Source organism: Gasterosteus aculeatus, chromosome 3 (assembly GCF_964276395.1).
Source record: "Gasterosteus aculeatus chromosome 3, fGasAcu3.hap1.1, whole genome shotgun sequence".
NCBI classification, from domain to species: domain Eukaryota; kingdom Metazoa; phylum Chordata; class Actinopteri; order Perciformes; family Gasterosteidae; genus Gasterosteus; species Gasterosteus aculeatus.
The window spans coordinates 7168810-7183838 of record NC_135690.1 but is presented as its reverse complement, the minus strand read 5'-3'; the positions used below and the strand labels follow the sequence as shown (position 1 = coordinate 7183838).

General features: G+C 44.2%; 1 protein-coding gene across 6 annotated transcripts in view; it reads left to right on the top strand.

The window, feature by feature from the left end:
- The window catches only part of LOC120816481 (uncharacterized), a 65678-nt gene that overhangs the window by 45621 nt on the left and 5028 nt on the right, over positions 1 to 15029 (top strand). For 3 of the 6 annotated variants that reach the window (XM_078098860.1, XM_078098858.1, XM_078098864.1), the window contains 10 exons: positions 1104 to 1414; positions 2310 to 2501; positions 3563 to 3668; positions 5047 to 5106; positions 6223 to 6464; positions 7895 to 7954; positions 12594 to 12686; positions 14119 to 14200; positions 14286 to 14395; positions 14541 to 14718. In XM_078098860.1, coding sequence (XP_077954986.1) covers positions 1104 to 1414; positions 2310 to 2501; positions 3563 to 3668; positions 5047 to 5106; positions 6223 to 6464; positions 7895 to 7954; positions 12594 to 12686; positions 14119 to 14200; positions 14286 to 14395; positions 14541 to 14718 — 1434 coding nt within the window. Of the gene's footprint in view, positions 1 to 1103; positions 1415 to 2309; positions 2502 to 3562; positions 3669 to 5046; positions 5107 to 6222; positions 6465 to 7894; positions 7955 to 10239; positions 10306 to 12593; positions 12687 to 14118; positions 14201 to 14285; positions 14396 to 14540; positions 14719 to 15029 lie in introns of all 6 variants that reach the window. The other 3 variants (XM_078098859.1, XM_078098863.1, XM_078098862.1) reach the window with 3 other exon arrangements.

Genomic DNA, 15029 nt, shown 5'->3' with positions numbered 1-15029 from the left:
ACATGCTGTGGCTTTTGATTGAACATGGAGCGTTCATGTTTAATATAATGTAAGGAATTCAAACAGCTGACACGCCGTTCCGTATACCGGCAAACTTGTCGCTTTTTGGCAAAATTTACTGTCTATGTCATCCACGTGAATCCTGGATCAATGATCTTAATCGGATCAGTTCAGTATTTTGGTTCAAGCAATCAGAAGACCGTAGTTATAAAGTTGGGGCTCTCATCACACAACGTGGATGTGGACATGGTCTGCCGCGGTATGAAGACGGTTTATGAAAATCAAAATGCACCCAGCCTAACTTGTATCATAGATTATTCTACATTGGCTCACTTTTTGGATTACACTTAACCCCGTCCCCCTCTTGTCACCTTTTTCATCCCCTATGAGTTTGCAGGTATGGTTTTGGATTAACTAATAAATGTGTCCCTCATACGAAAAGGCAGAATCACAGGGCCAAAATGTACCACAAACATATCTCTCTCCTAGTAGGTGACGACTCCTCTGGTTGTATAGAAGTGGAAGAGAAAATTACTCTACTTCTCTCTTAATTTATTCCCTCAATACATCATGATGTTAATCAGAATCAGAACCATTTATTGCCAAGTAATATATGTTGTATAAATGCACTATATGCACATGTGCGATATTATTCTTGTCGGTATGGTGCAACTATGAACATAAAACAGACAAAAACGCTGCACAACATCAGAAATCTGTATTCCAGCCAAAAGAAAAATGTTCCTAAACCTACAATAAAGTGTCCGGTGTAGACGGCTGTGGCTGCAGCGTACCAGACGGTGATGGAGGAGCAGAGGATGGACTAAGAAGTGTACCATCACTGTCCTCAGCTGCCTCAGGGATCTCACAGGGTGGTTGGTGGAGACAACTATCGCCTCTGTCTCCAGAGCGAGCTCGAGTTGTTCAGCCATAACCAACACCTCGACCTCGCTCCTTGGTATTCCAAATATGGTCAATTCTGTTCATTGGTTACGAGTAGAAAGGCAAACAGACATTTGATTGAATCAAGTTGAACATTTCTTTCTGCAAATCTAAGTTAAAAATCATCTTTGGTGCTGAAATGGACATTTTTTCTGTCACAGTGAAATCGGACAAACAGGTAAAGACGGACATCATGCCTGGCAAGACGGACAAGTTCGACAACTTTGACAAGAAAGAGAAGGACGAGCAGCAGAAAAAGGACACCCTCCCGGACAAGAACCAGAAGTCTGAGAAGCTCCTCAAAGACGAGGTGGAGAAGCTGAATGCCAACGAGAGGGCCGAGAAGGTGGACAAGCCCGAGAAGACCAACAAAGACGACAAGAAGGAGGAGGACAAGGGCGGCAAAGGGGCGGCCAAGTCTCCAGCCGGCAACGGCGGGAAGACCCTGCCGAGCCCTGACGGCAAGATCAAGGTGAGTCTCTCTCACACACACACACACACACACACACACACACACACACACACACACACACACAGTGGGTCGACAGCAGTGCTGTGTGTAACAGAAACAACAGCCCGTCACCCACAAGTCACAAGGTGTGTCCAACCTTCTTCACACATATGGATGCACTGGATGCTGCTTCTACCAGTCTCCTCTTTAGTCACCATGATTATCAAAAAGGCTTCAGGTTTTTATTACCTGATTGACACATCAACGACTCATTGACTGAATCAATGAGTTTAAACTGTTGCTGAAAATAATAAGCAACACTGAGCTGGGTTTATGGGTTGGATACTTTTTCAAATCTAGCAATACTCTTTGTAGTTTCTCAGCATTATCAACCCTAGCTTATGTTAAAGAAGAAAAAATGCTACTTCTGCCTTTCTGACACGTCGATGGAGCCATGCTCGTTTGCATGTCTCCTGCCTGACCAAGCTAACAAGCTTGCTTGATAAACACCCAGATATATGGAAGTGCTTTTCCCCCTCATCAATAACTCTGAATTGGATAAAACGACGTCCAGCCCTCAGAACAGATGAGGCCACTGATAACTCAATGAGTTAACTCAATGACCTCGGCCCAGTGTGTGTGTGCAATGCGGGTTTGCTGATTCTTCAATATCTTTTCATTCATCCGATTTGAGGCTTACCATTTTATAATTGACTGCTCATGAGCGCTGAAAAGGGGTTATGCATTGCCATACCTTTATGTGATTTTATTTTATGACTGGCTTTGCTACCATATCACGCTGGCATTGCAATCAGTGATTTCATCTCTGCTTGTATCCTTTGCTTCTGTCTGTCTTCCTTTCCCTGCCTCTCTTCTTTTACCGTATTGTGGCTTCTTTTAATTTGATTATCACCAGCCTGACGTCGGTTCAACTAAACCAAACTCTACCAAATCCCGTCCATCCACCCTCTCCACCAATGGTGAGGCTAACTCGGCCAAACGCCCCTCCCCCACCACAGCCACAAAAAAAAGCCCCGTAACCAAGGCGACCACACCCACCGCCGCCAAGCGGTCACCGACAGCAATTGGCTCCGCCAAGGCTGCCAAGGTGAGTACAACACGCACACGGGTGGATGTGTCCTCAGTCCACACCTGGGGAGTGGTCCAAAGGCCTTGAAGTGTTATTCAAGGATACTGGGGGGATGACTTTTATGAATTTGGTGCATCCCAGCATGCATCTCTGGTTTCAAATCTCCCAAAGGAAATGCCACCGGATTGACTTTATAACTGTGTTTAACCTCACCTCATCTACTGTGCTGTCTCAAAATGTTAAAGAATGTTCTTTTATGTTTCATTTGTATAAGTTGCTGTCTAGACAAACACGTTCCCCACTTTATGCAGCTTTATGTTTATGTTGTTCTCTATGACAAGGTAGGACATCTTGAAAGGTTGCGTAGCACTTAATGCCTCAAAATGAATTCAGGCATTTTTTTGCCTGGTCTGCCAGAAGTCTATAATGTAAGCTGGAGGTATTCTGCCTCTGTGTCTGGTGAAACAATATTTATTGTGTAAATAAAACAAGACTTCACACTGCTAAATAGGAAAAATTGTAAAATAAAATCTCTACAATTAAACAAAAGATTGATCTGGTTTCTATCACTTTTAATGCGTTCAATCAAGCCTTAGACTGATTTATTCAAACATCTAAGCCTCCTGTGAATCTTATCAGATCTTTTAGATAAGCCTGTGCTTTCCGTTTAACATTATCACATTATCTCTTTGTTATTCATTAATGATAATGATAGGAACTCGCTGTTACGGTAACACGACCGAGCGCTCAGTCCCTTTCTGCAGAATTGTCTGCAAAAACAATATCTTTTATCCAACAATATATTTGTCCAATCCTTCAATAACAACATTTTCAATACTTGAATCTAGCAGCAATTTTGCAGCCCTTTCAATTACAGTGTACCTCGATTAATGTTCTGATAGTAAGATACAATATCCCTGATATCAGGAAGCAACTATCAGGAATCGCCCTTCTGCCGTTGATCCAATCACCAACCCTTCTTCTTCCTTCTTGACCCTCACCAATAACACCGGAGGCCCGGAGAGCCTGACGGACTCTCGCTCCCACCGACTCTTGTTGTTGTCTGTTGTGATTCCCAGACTCCGGAGAATGACAAACGGCCAGCCGGGCCAAAGGTCGCACCCACGGCCCGCCCCGCTGCCGGCAAGAACGGCTCCTCTGCACCGGCTGCGAGTAGAACTGCTGGTAGGTGCAGAGCTTCATCGCCTCCATTATGCACCCACAGTGTGTCCCACTGCGGGCTGTGAACGCTGTTGACACAGACCGTAAATGACCATATAGAACTAGGAGCTGTATTGTGTGTGTGTGTGTGTGTGAGAGAGAATCAGTATGTATCTCAAACATTTGATCAATTGAAGCAGTGAAACATGGAACATCCACAAGTTTATTAAGCGCCAAATAAACCAACAGAACTTTACGAAGAGCACGACATGCAGCGGCTTTCCAGATGTTCTCTGCATCGCAACACTGTACAGACATGGACAGTGTGAGAGACAGTGTGTGAGACACAGTGTGAGGGACAGTGGACGCTTGGCTGCAGCGTGTGGTGTTCATCATGTAACCTTACGGCTCCAGAAGGTCTTCTTGTAAATAAATGATTCCTGTCTTCAGCATCGATAGCGCTCGTACAGGAAGTGATGTCATAACGGGTCTTTGTGTCCTCGGAGAAGTCTCTCCCTATAAAACATTATCAAAAATGCATCAATGTGGAAGAGAGCTGCCCTTTGTTTCCGGGGGAGTGATGAACTAATCCAGCAGCTCAAATGCGTTGCTATGGTGATGTAGCCAAACCTGCTTTGTGAAACCGAATCTTATCCTGATAATTATCCGGCTAACTCCGTTAGCCTCGTTCGAGGAACGGGGCCCGACATCACAAGCAGTGTCCGACCTCTCCGAGAGGACTGCGACAGTCAAACTGTCCCACCAGCCTCGAGAAATCCCTTTGAAAATAGAAGCCTTGATGTTAACGCTCCATTAGTGTCTGTTTTATAAAAGACACTGGTGCTTTGGTTAATGACCAGCTTGGTCTGTCTGCTGACGAGTGGGTGGATGGTGAAGGTACGGTGGCCCTGAAGTGCAAATCACAACGGCAAGTAGGAAAACACAACGACATTAACTTCTTACGGAAAGGGTAGGGCCTTATAGCAGAGGATGGACCCTTCTGATTGGACAGACGGACTGTCTGTCTTTTAACCCTCTTAATCCGAAGCCTTTCGCCGGCGACGGAAAGTGACATGGAGGATTGAAATCATGTGACTCCTTAACTATTTGCACAATCGGATTCTGAAAGCTGAGAAATGCTGCTCTCTAGATATTATGTCAATCAATAAATCAGTGGCGGGACTGAGAGCCTGTGATGGGGGGGGGAAGTGAGCGCAGCAGAAAGTCACGGAGAGATGGCGATGTTTTACGAGCGTCTTAAAAGTGTCCTACTAGTGATGTGTTTTGTTGTTCAATTGTATTTAGGTGTTGTAAGTAAAAGTAAATAAAGGGGGTCGGGATTCTGTTAGGCTGATTGTACCGCAGTGTGTTTAACGGTGTGCGCTGTGTTTCCTGCTTACAGCAAACAAGAACGACAAAACTGACAACAAGACGGGAGAGGCCAAGAAACCCAAGACAACAGGTAACAAAACTACCAGAAATAAGACCGAGAGCTCCGACACACCACTCCTGAATGCCACCAGAATCAAATAAAGAACTTTGTTGTTCACATGATCTGATCCCGATCATCTTCTCTCTTGAACTTACATCTTTAAATAACTCAAATAAGAGAAGTAACAAACTGAAGTTGTTATATAACATCGATCTTCTCCTCACCCTAGCCACGCTGTTTACTTTCAATTCACGTTAACCAAGCATCCGTGTAGCTGCTACTCTCCAACAGACACGGATGTGCCATTTAGGTACGGCCATGTTTTGTACGGTCATTGACTGCTCACAATGTTAAATAGATGAAACGGAGAGAAAGCGGAATGCTGAGGGAGACTCAGTTTCATGTCTTCAGACTACCGTAAAATAATTGTGACTGAACGTGCTTTACAAAAAAAAGACGTAGAAAGATTTTTGCAATAGACACAATTTAAATGGCTAGTAAAAATGTATTAAAATGAATTTGAATCATTTCTGTCGTATGAATTGAATGTATTATACATCTTTTACATTGTTCATTCTGTACACATGGCATCCTTTGTAGACTGTCCATCAGGAGACGGATCGTCCTCTGACGTTCTCACAGAGATTTCTTCCCTTTTTTCCCCATGGAAGGGTTTTCATTTATGGGGAGTTTCCTGTGCCCATGTGAGGATTTTGGGACAGAGGAAGTTACATGTGTACAGACTGTAAAGCCCTCTGAGGCAAATTTGCAATTGAATTGGGTTGAAATTAAAAAGAAGTCATTATATTATCTTTTGGAAAGATACAATTGGGTCTTAGCTAAAATAAATGTGCACTGCCTTGTGTGTGTGTGTGTGTGTGTGTGTGTGTGTATCTGTGTATCTGTGTTACAAACCTAGCAGTAGGTTATATAGCGACAGCACAAGCCGGTGTCAAACCAGGTGCTTTAAAAACTAGTAAAAAAATGTAGTTCTATTCTAATATATGCTGACAGGCAGTGGAGTGTAGCTACATGCAAGGTAATATTCCTCTCTCCTCCTCAATTGACCAACACAAAGAGTACTCTCATTTCAAACAACCAGTATGAATACCCCTCTGTCCCACTCACCTGTCACCCACCCTGTAGCCCGTCCTCGCCCGGCCTCCGCCACCACTCCTGTGGCCTCCACCAACGGAGAAGCCTCTCACCGCCGCCGCGTCATCACCAAGCCCCCCGTTCCCAAGCAGACCCCAATGGAGAAGAAGCCGGCGGTGCCCCGCGCACCTCGAACCCCCCGGCCCATCAACGCTCCCACACCCGACCTGAAGAACGTCCGCTCCAAGATCGGGTCCATCGACAACATCAAGTACCAGCCTGGCGGGGGAAAGGTGGGAAAAATGCACAAGAAGTGACATAATACACATTGAGGTTATTCATTGTATTAGCAAATGATCCGGTGAAGGCTCAGTAAGTCAATCAGATGCTCTGAGCTCGAGCTCATCAATAGCACTTAATGTACTGCTACAATCACATTGAAATGAGCGATTCCAGAGGACACAAACACGTCTGAGCAGATGAACAATAGAAGATTTCAAATGAAAACAGATCCAGGAGCAAAGCAATGTACTGAGCAGGACTCTTTTTAGACAAAACAAATTATAGTTTTTTATTTATTATTAAAGACACACCTCTTCAGACTCTACCTCGACTAAAAGACTAACAAATTGTAGCACTTAAATTCTACTTGTAACGCCACTTATCTATAGCAAATTGTACATCGGCTTATTTGATGAAATTGCACTTTCTTGTTTCCTGCTCTTCTGAGTTTGTATCCTTATGGTTGAAATGTACTTATTGGAAGTTGCTTTGGATAAAAGCGTCAGCTAAATTACATGTAATGTAATGTTCTCCACCAGACTCCATTAACAAATGACGATATCTAAAAACTATAATGCTTTAATATCCATCAGTCACGTCTATGTTCCCTTGACCGCCTGCAGTGGGCACGTGTGACAGGCTGTAGAGCACAGTCGCCCCTTCCTATTTCCCCCCCACTTTGTCTTCTTTTCACATTCACTCCTCACCTCGTCACCCTGCATCGCCCAGACACAATCCGCTTGGGCCAGTTAGAGTGTGACCGGAGCACAGGAGGCAGCGATGTGGCCCCCCCCACATGTTTCCCTGCACTCACGGTCGGGTGCAGGCATCGCTTGTGACGTTGTGTCGTCCCTTTCCAAAGCAAGCTCACAGTCGTCTTTTCAGCTTTGTCAGAGCAAAGTCACACACACTAACACACACCCACACACAGAAAGACACACACACAAGCTCACCGGCGCCCTCTGTTATGTATTGTAATATGAACCAATGCTTATTGTTCTGACAACTTTTCCACCCTCAGTGATGGAATTGTTTGAGTTGAGTCAGTTTTTTACGTTCTTTTATTTGTGCTGATATTTTATTTAGCCCCCGTCGTGTTGCTAGTAATCTTCTGTAATTCATTGTAACTTTTCTGGAAAGTGCTCCATCGGTTCACTGCCGCTCGCCGTTATCCATCTGAAACAGCGCATATGATTGGCAGTGCTACACACACCTGAATAGGTTCCACCCATTTGATTGGCCAATAATTACTATTGGTATCATACAGTTTCTATTAAGCTAGTAATGATTCATAGACCCACAAGATCAGCCAATCACGTCCTTCTCTCTGATTGGCAGTAATGATTCATCTGATTATTTTGTCCCTGCCCCTCCACCTGCTCCCTGACCTCCCACTGGTTGCAGGTTGTATTGACCGCTCGGGTGTTGTTGTCTTCTCCAGGTCTCCTCCACCCCAAACAACAAGGCATCCGACCCCTCCACCCCCGCCGCCAAGGCCAAAGTGAGTCCTTACCACCTGCACCCTTACAACTGTGACTCATCACCCTACGTCGGCATCCACCACATACAACATCCACACCCTTGCTGGTTACGTGTTCCAAACAACAGCAGCTTGCTTAAAAGCAAACTGAAAGCAACATTTCAGCATCACTACTCGTATCACATGAACAAATACAAGTATTTTGTCCACAGAGGTAGTTGTGACATTATTCTGGGTAGCCTCAGTTTAAAGAACTACGGCGACCTTCAAGAAACCTAAACCAACTAATATCTCTCTGGAGCCAGTGTTTGGTTTGTCCGATCTGGAACACTGTACAAAACATCGAAGCTAAAACACAAACCTGTTTTCTTGTACAACTAGGGCTTGACATTGTTGTGAAGTGGAGCTTCTAATAATGACCCGAACACGTCTTGTAGTGAGAGAGTCTTGCAGAACGCGCTCTCGATACAGGTTTACATATTGTCAATTACATCAAGTAAAGACAACGTCAAATGCTACGTCCTGTTGTTCAACTAAATAAAAGCACTTCCTGTTAAGTACGCTATTCAAATAAGCAGCGTTACAGAAGCATTTTAAGACAATTTACAACAGACATTAGCGTCGCCCACCCGCCAGATGCAGGTAGAATTCGTCTGTGGTGGGAAAAGGAACCATTTTTGGGTTTCGCATTTGAGATAGTCTATCCCTCCAGTTTTGCCGTAGAAGGGTCGAGGGGTGAAGGCGGTTATTAATGTGTCATGAGTGCATCGCGACGAGTGTGCACTTCCTTAGCTTAGCTGTCTCAGTTTAGCTAGCAGGCTGAATCCTCTTCAGAGTGAAGCACCGCCGGTTCAAGATGAGCGTGAAGACTGAGACCCGTTTAACAGCTCAGGACTGTTTGCAAGCAGTCGTCCAGCAGAGAACCATATGGACCTGCCTGCTCCGTTTTCTAAAACTCTTTGCAGAGTTCTCAAGTCTCATGCATTGACCGTGAGACACACACATTCCAACCAGTTCACACGCCACACTGAGAAGGAAACGCCAAACAAGTTGCATCGTGTACGTATCGTTTCCTGTACGCTCGTTACTAAGCAGCATACACGCGCCAACACACGTGACAGGTGGAGTCTTTTGATACGACTTGAGGAGACCTGCTCAGTGCAAGACGAGGACGTGGCAGCACATTGCAGGTGTAGCAAAACCAGAGGACAGACACAAAAGAGAAAGACTGGTGAAAAATGAAGAGGAGACAAGAAAAGAAAAGACTGTTGAGGAAATGAAAATATTGCATCGGACTAATTGTAGGATGTACGGGAGTGAAGGTTTAAGGGGTCTTTGTTGTATCAGTCTTTATCAGTTGCACATGTTTTCATACCACAGGAGCTTTACATACTTGGTAAAGCTCCTTTTGTATAAGTACAGGTGGCTGTACATAAACATTTGATGTAGTCGTCATTTGGGTGTTTACAATGGTGATTTAAGGATTTTAAATCTAGTCCTTAGCAAACTGTAGTCAACTTAAATCATATTAAATCCAATATCCCAACAACAAAACTTGTGGCTACTGAATCTGCTGAGTGGCTGGTACCTTTGGAAATCCACGAGCCACAGTGGCTGGTGAGCAAAAATGTTAATGTCAAGTCCTGAATACAACCTTAGAATTAAGGTATTCTGAAATCCTGTTAGATGTTCAGAGAATATAGAGATTCAAAGTAACAAAACAGTGACAGTAATAATATCAGCTAATATTAGACTGCATGTTCCTGTTTGTTTTAATCCCCTTAAACTCTATTTGCTTTACAATGCTCATCAGTCATTGTCTTTTTTGAACATTAAATACACATAAAATCAAATGAGTTTGAAAACAGCCCAGCTAAAACTTGATTGCAGCAGAGTCACGAGGTATAGCTAATGGGTTCTGGCAGCTCCTAATACCATTCTGCTACTACTGCATCTTGGGGCTTCCAGAGACACTCACCTAAACTGAAACAGCGTCCTGTCACACACTCAAAGCAGTTTGATTGGATGGGATCCAGCACCTAAAAATGCAGCTGGCCCCCGACCTGTCCTCTTGTGCTTGCAGCAGATCGTAGTATCATGGAGACTGCTGTTTTTTCACTTTCTCAATAATACAATAGGGAAACAAATTTAGCATCCTGCTGTGTCCTATTTTAGTGTACAGGTGTGTGTGTGTGTGTGTGTGTCTGTGCGCGCATCGTCATGCGTTAAGCGCAGATGTTCTAACTGCTCAGTGAGTCATCCTCTGCTGGTGCCACCTGCGTCATCATGCCTTTCTCATCTTGCAGACAGAGACGGAGACAAAAGAGGAAAGCATCTGCAGTCTGCTGCAGGGTTCTTTACGATATGACAACGTAGGCAATGAAACAACTATGACGACATATTGTGGGGAGAACTTATGTCAGTGTGGGAGACGGGTGGGTCCCTCTTCCCTCGCAGTGGTAGAACAACCACTGACCACTGCACAAATGTGAGCTTGCTTTAAGTTAAATTCCTGAGAAAATTGTCAGTTAAATAGTCAGGGGAGAAAATATAAGGATTAAAATGTCCTTGGTAGGTTAATAGTTTCAATCCTGTATGCCAATTTATACTGAGCAGCAGTAAGCAGCTGGCATTGTGTCAAATGTGTGTCCATGGATGGACCTCTCCTTTACTCCTTTTGTCGGGGCTGGATCAAACAATGTTCACTGTTCTACACCAAACTCCAAATCTCTTTTACAGATCATACTGATTTTATTCTAGTTTGACCTGAAAATAGTTGTAAAATCAAGGTGTGAGCCTCTCACTTGGATCAGTGTAATGTCATATGAAGCCCACGGATGTCATCTTTAGTGGCCCCAGGGCAGCTTTTTCAATAATATCCGGACACTGAAGGTTTTTGTGTTGTGAGACAATTGCTGCTAACGTTGTAAAACGTGGTCAACGTAGTGAAATGGTTCTGCTTAACGTTGTAAAACGTGGTCAATGTAGTGAAATGGTTCTGCTTAACGTAGTGAAACTGCGCTTTGCTAAGCGTGGATCGTTAGCACGTTGCGTCACGTTGGTAAACTAGATCCTGGTTAACTCTGTAACGTGTTGTCAATATTGTTAACGTTGTGTAACGATGGCGGATATCCCTGAAATACATCCTCAATGTTTCATTGTTTCATGGTTATTGTTGAAACTCCTAGTTAATGTTGTGCCCCGGTGTTGGTTAACAATGTAACTAGTGGTGGAATATGGGGTTGCGTCGGGATCTCCAATCCTCCCGAGTTGGTTGATGAGAAGGATCGCGACACGTTAATCAATTAAAGTCAAAAGGTTAACATTTATTTAGAAGAGAAAAATATTACATAAGCAATTGTCCGCAGATATATCTTGCTCTAACTATTGCTTAGAAGCAGGAGGTCGAATACAAGTACAGTACGTATTACAGTGCTAAGTGTAAATGGCGTCTCCGAGCAGTAAAAACGTTGAATTTTTATACACACACAACAAGGTCATCCTCAGTGGCAGGTGCGAATTATAATATAATAGATCGAAAAGGAAGAAACGCGGATATGAAAACTTTCATACGAAATAAGATATGAACCAAGGCCATAAACAGAATTCCCTTTGATTGAAGCGTCTATGAGATCGAGTTGACCGCGAAGTGCGAAACATTTCCGTCTTCCTGGTCGATTGATTTCTGCTTAAAAATATTAACGTCCATTTGAAACCGGCGACAACTTTAATAAAATTATATTAATATTATATTGCTTATATCTCTATGTTCTCACTCAGTGTCATTGCTGCAAAATCATTTCCCTGCTTTTATGCATAAGTTGAAAATCTAAATAAAAACACAATGGCATTGAATGCATCCCACATGAGTTAATTGGGTCATCACATAATACTTAAACACCCGTATTTCCCTTTGTGAGTCTTCAGGTAAAGGGGCAGGGCGGGGGGCAGACGATATGGTCGCACACTTGCCACTTGAGAGCCCTGAGTTAGTGCCTAAGTCATCCTTCAGGGTGACAAGAGGCTCATGGGTAATACATGGAATGGCCCCCCTCTCCCACATTGGTGTATTAATCGCTTGCATAGAACGGCATGCATTAGCACACAACCACTGACTGCCCCGTGTAGCATTCTGTTTGCATGTGCTCTGTCTCCCCTTCCACTGTCCCGAGCTGTTTCTCTTACTGACTATGGAAGCATCTGCTGTCATTCAGTCAGCCAACCTCCGTCTTGATGCTTTTTGATACACTGTTCCTTTTTGTTCAAAATTCCCAAGTCTTTCCTGTAAGAATCCATTCGATCAGCTGCACCCAGTTTTTCAGCCACAATGATTTGCTTGGTTTAGATCCCAACACACTTCTACAGTGCCTTGTGTCGATACATTTTCCCCATAATGCAGATCATTTCCCAACTTGTGTGTAGGAGGAATCATTTGATTTGAATGACAGAACCTCTTCCATACTTAGAGCAAAGCCGCTCTGTTTCCTGTTAACTTAAGCTGCCAGCTGATCTGCTCTTCTCTGCTGCTCTTGTCTGTCTGCCTTTCATGCCCTTCCTTCTTTTCTTTCTTATCTATCTTTCTTTTTTTCTTTCTTTCTTTCTTTTCTCTTCTACGTCCTCACTCTCCTGCTTGTGTGTGTGTCTGCCTGCCTGTCTTTAGGTTCAGATAGTGCACAAAAAGCTGGACTTCAGCCATATCACGTCTCGCTGTGGCTCCAAGGACAATATCAAACATGTCCCTGGAGGTGGCAAAGTAAGTACTGCTGGAGCTGGAGGGAGACTCTATGAGGGTGGATGCGTCTCATATTCAGAGCTAATAGACCCTAAAAAAATTGTGATCAAATGAGGATCTACTTTTTTATCTCAGCCACTAAGAGGCTCAGGAATCATGTGTTTCTTACTCCCAGCTGGGCTGTCTTCACCTAGAAGCATCATTCTCAAAGCAACAAAGAAGGGTTGCACTATAATCCTCTTTGTTTGCATTTTGGAATGATTTCACTCAAAGTGACCTGACCATAGGTCCCTCTGCCCACCCTTCCAGATGTTGCTCCCATCTGCTCCAAACACCTGCTGCACTATCATTGTCCATCTGTGGGCTGCCCTCATCCACCACTTTGCTGTTTCACATCACTTAAACCAAATGAACCGACTCATAGTGTCCACAAACGGGACCTCAAATACAGCTAAAGGCTCCATAATAGTGGCAGTGAAATAACCTTAAACCTGCAATGTGGAAAATATCCTTTTGTCATAATTAAGCTCGATTTGTTATTATATCCTGACAGTAGCACATGAGACGGGTAATGTGTGATGAATGTTAGGTCATCTGCTTCCTTTTACTGCCCCCGGTCGCATTGAAAGATGCCAGCGCACACAGAGAGAAACAGCCACTACGAGGCGTCTGTGACGCAGCGGTTTGGTCCAGCTAAAGAGGAATGAATCATTTCCTTATTATCAATCCCACCTATGCCTCTCAAACCTTTGCACTAATACTCCTATGCAGATGTGTATTTTAATCTCTACCTTGTATTTTTGCTCCATATGTGTATTTGGTTAAAACCTTATTTTGTAGACCATGTTCCACATAAACGACGCATTCTACAACAAACAACAATTCTACTTTGTATTATAAAAATCAGGTGATTACCTGTCAAGTAATGAGGGAGAGCTGTAATGTCAATCGTCCACCACGACACCAATCATGGTTGGTTTGCTAACACGTTTTCAACAGCAGAGACACAGTCTGCCAACTCTCATCGTCCTGTCCTTCATCACATATGTATATTTGTTGATCTGATCACACGCTGTCCGACAGGCCATTGCCTCTTAACATCCAGCAGCTCCAGCTGGCTTCAGATTGCTGGCTGTGATACTGAACACACACTCCCATGACGGGGCGACGGTCTCATGCATGGAGCGCAACAAGGCGTACAAGCATAGGTCAAAGTATGAAGCATGGGGAGGTAGTCCAGCATTTGCTGTGTGGTGTCCATTCCCACACATACACCACCCTGTTGTACAGACTGCATCCTGTCTTACTGCACCGGTGCATGTTAGTGATGGTGGTTTCCTAAAGTGGACAGAGTGCGCGCGACCGCGCAGCTGCATTCCACTGGATTTGAGCTCTCTGTGAGTTTGTATTTAGCCCCTACGTCTTGATCTCCCCCACTCCCACCCCTCCCCAGGTGCAGATCCTGAATAAGAAGGTTGATTTGAGCAAGGTGACGTCCAAATGTGGCTCAAAGGACAACATCAAACACAAGCCAGGTTTGGTTTAATGCTTCTATGCTCCTCTATTTCATGATTATATTTGACCTCCCAAACTAGCCTTCTTCTCCCTTTTATTTCCCAGGTGGAGGTGATGTGAAGATTGAGTCCCATAAGCAAAACATTAAGGCCAAGTCTAAGATCGGATCCATGGACAACATGGGGCCAGGCAATGAGCAGACCAACGGACACAAGGTCAAACGCTAACACGCTCACTCATTTACCTTCTCTGGCTCTGCTGACTCACTGTGCTTCTAAAGCAGTGTGTGGTTACCAACAATAAAACCGTGCTGTGTGTTCTGTGTGTGTCCCTGCCTTGTGGGTCTATTTTTGGCCACAGGACGAGAAAACAGAGGCGAAGACATCTTCACCCCCGACAACAGGACCGGCGGGCGTTGCTAAGGCAACAGCAGTAGGAGGTGTTGCCAAGGAAAATGGGGTGAAGGAACCTACAGCCACTCCTTTCGGAGGGGATGGACTGAGGGAGCATAGCATTGACAAACGCATCACTGAGACAAGTGGGTGTCAACACACACACACACACACACAGTCAGTTGTAAAAGCAATGAAGCGCACGTCTGTGATTATAGCTAACTGACCTCTTTCTAAGCCACGTGCCTTTTACTTACTTTTGCCAGACCTGCAAACTTATGAGGGGCGAAAAAGGTGACGGTGGGGTGGGGGCGTTGCCGGACAGTTCAATTAAAACAGAAATGGTTCAGAATTTCTTCCATAATTCATATGAACCCTGTCGCAGACTGTAGAATCCTGTACGCTGAAGACACACACTGGTTGGGCAGTTTAAGACTAGTATCACTTTTCTCTCATC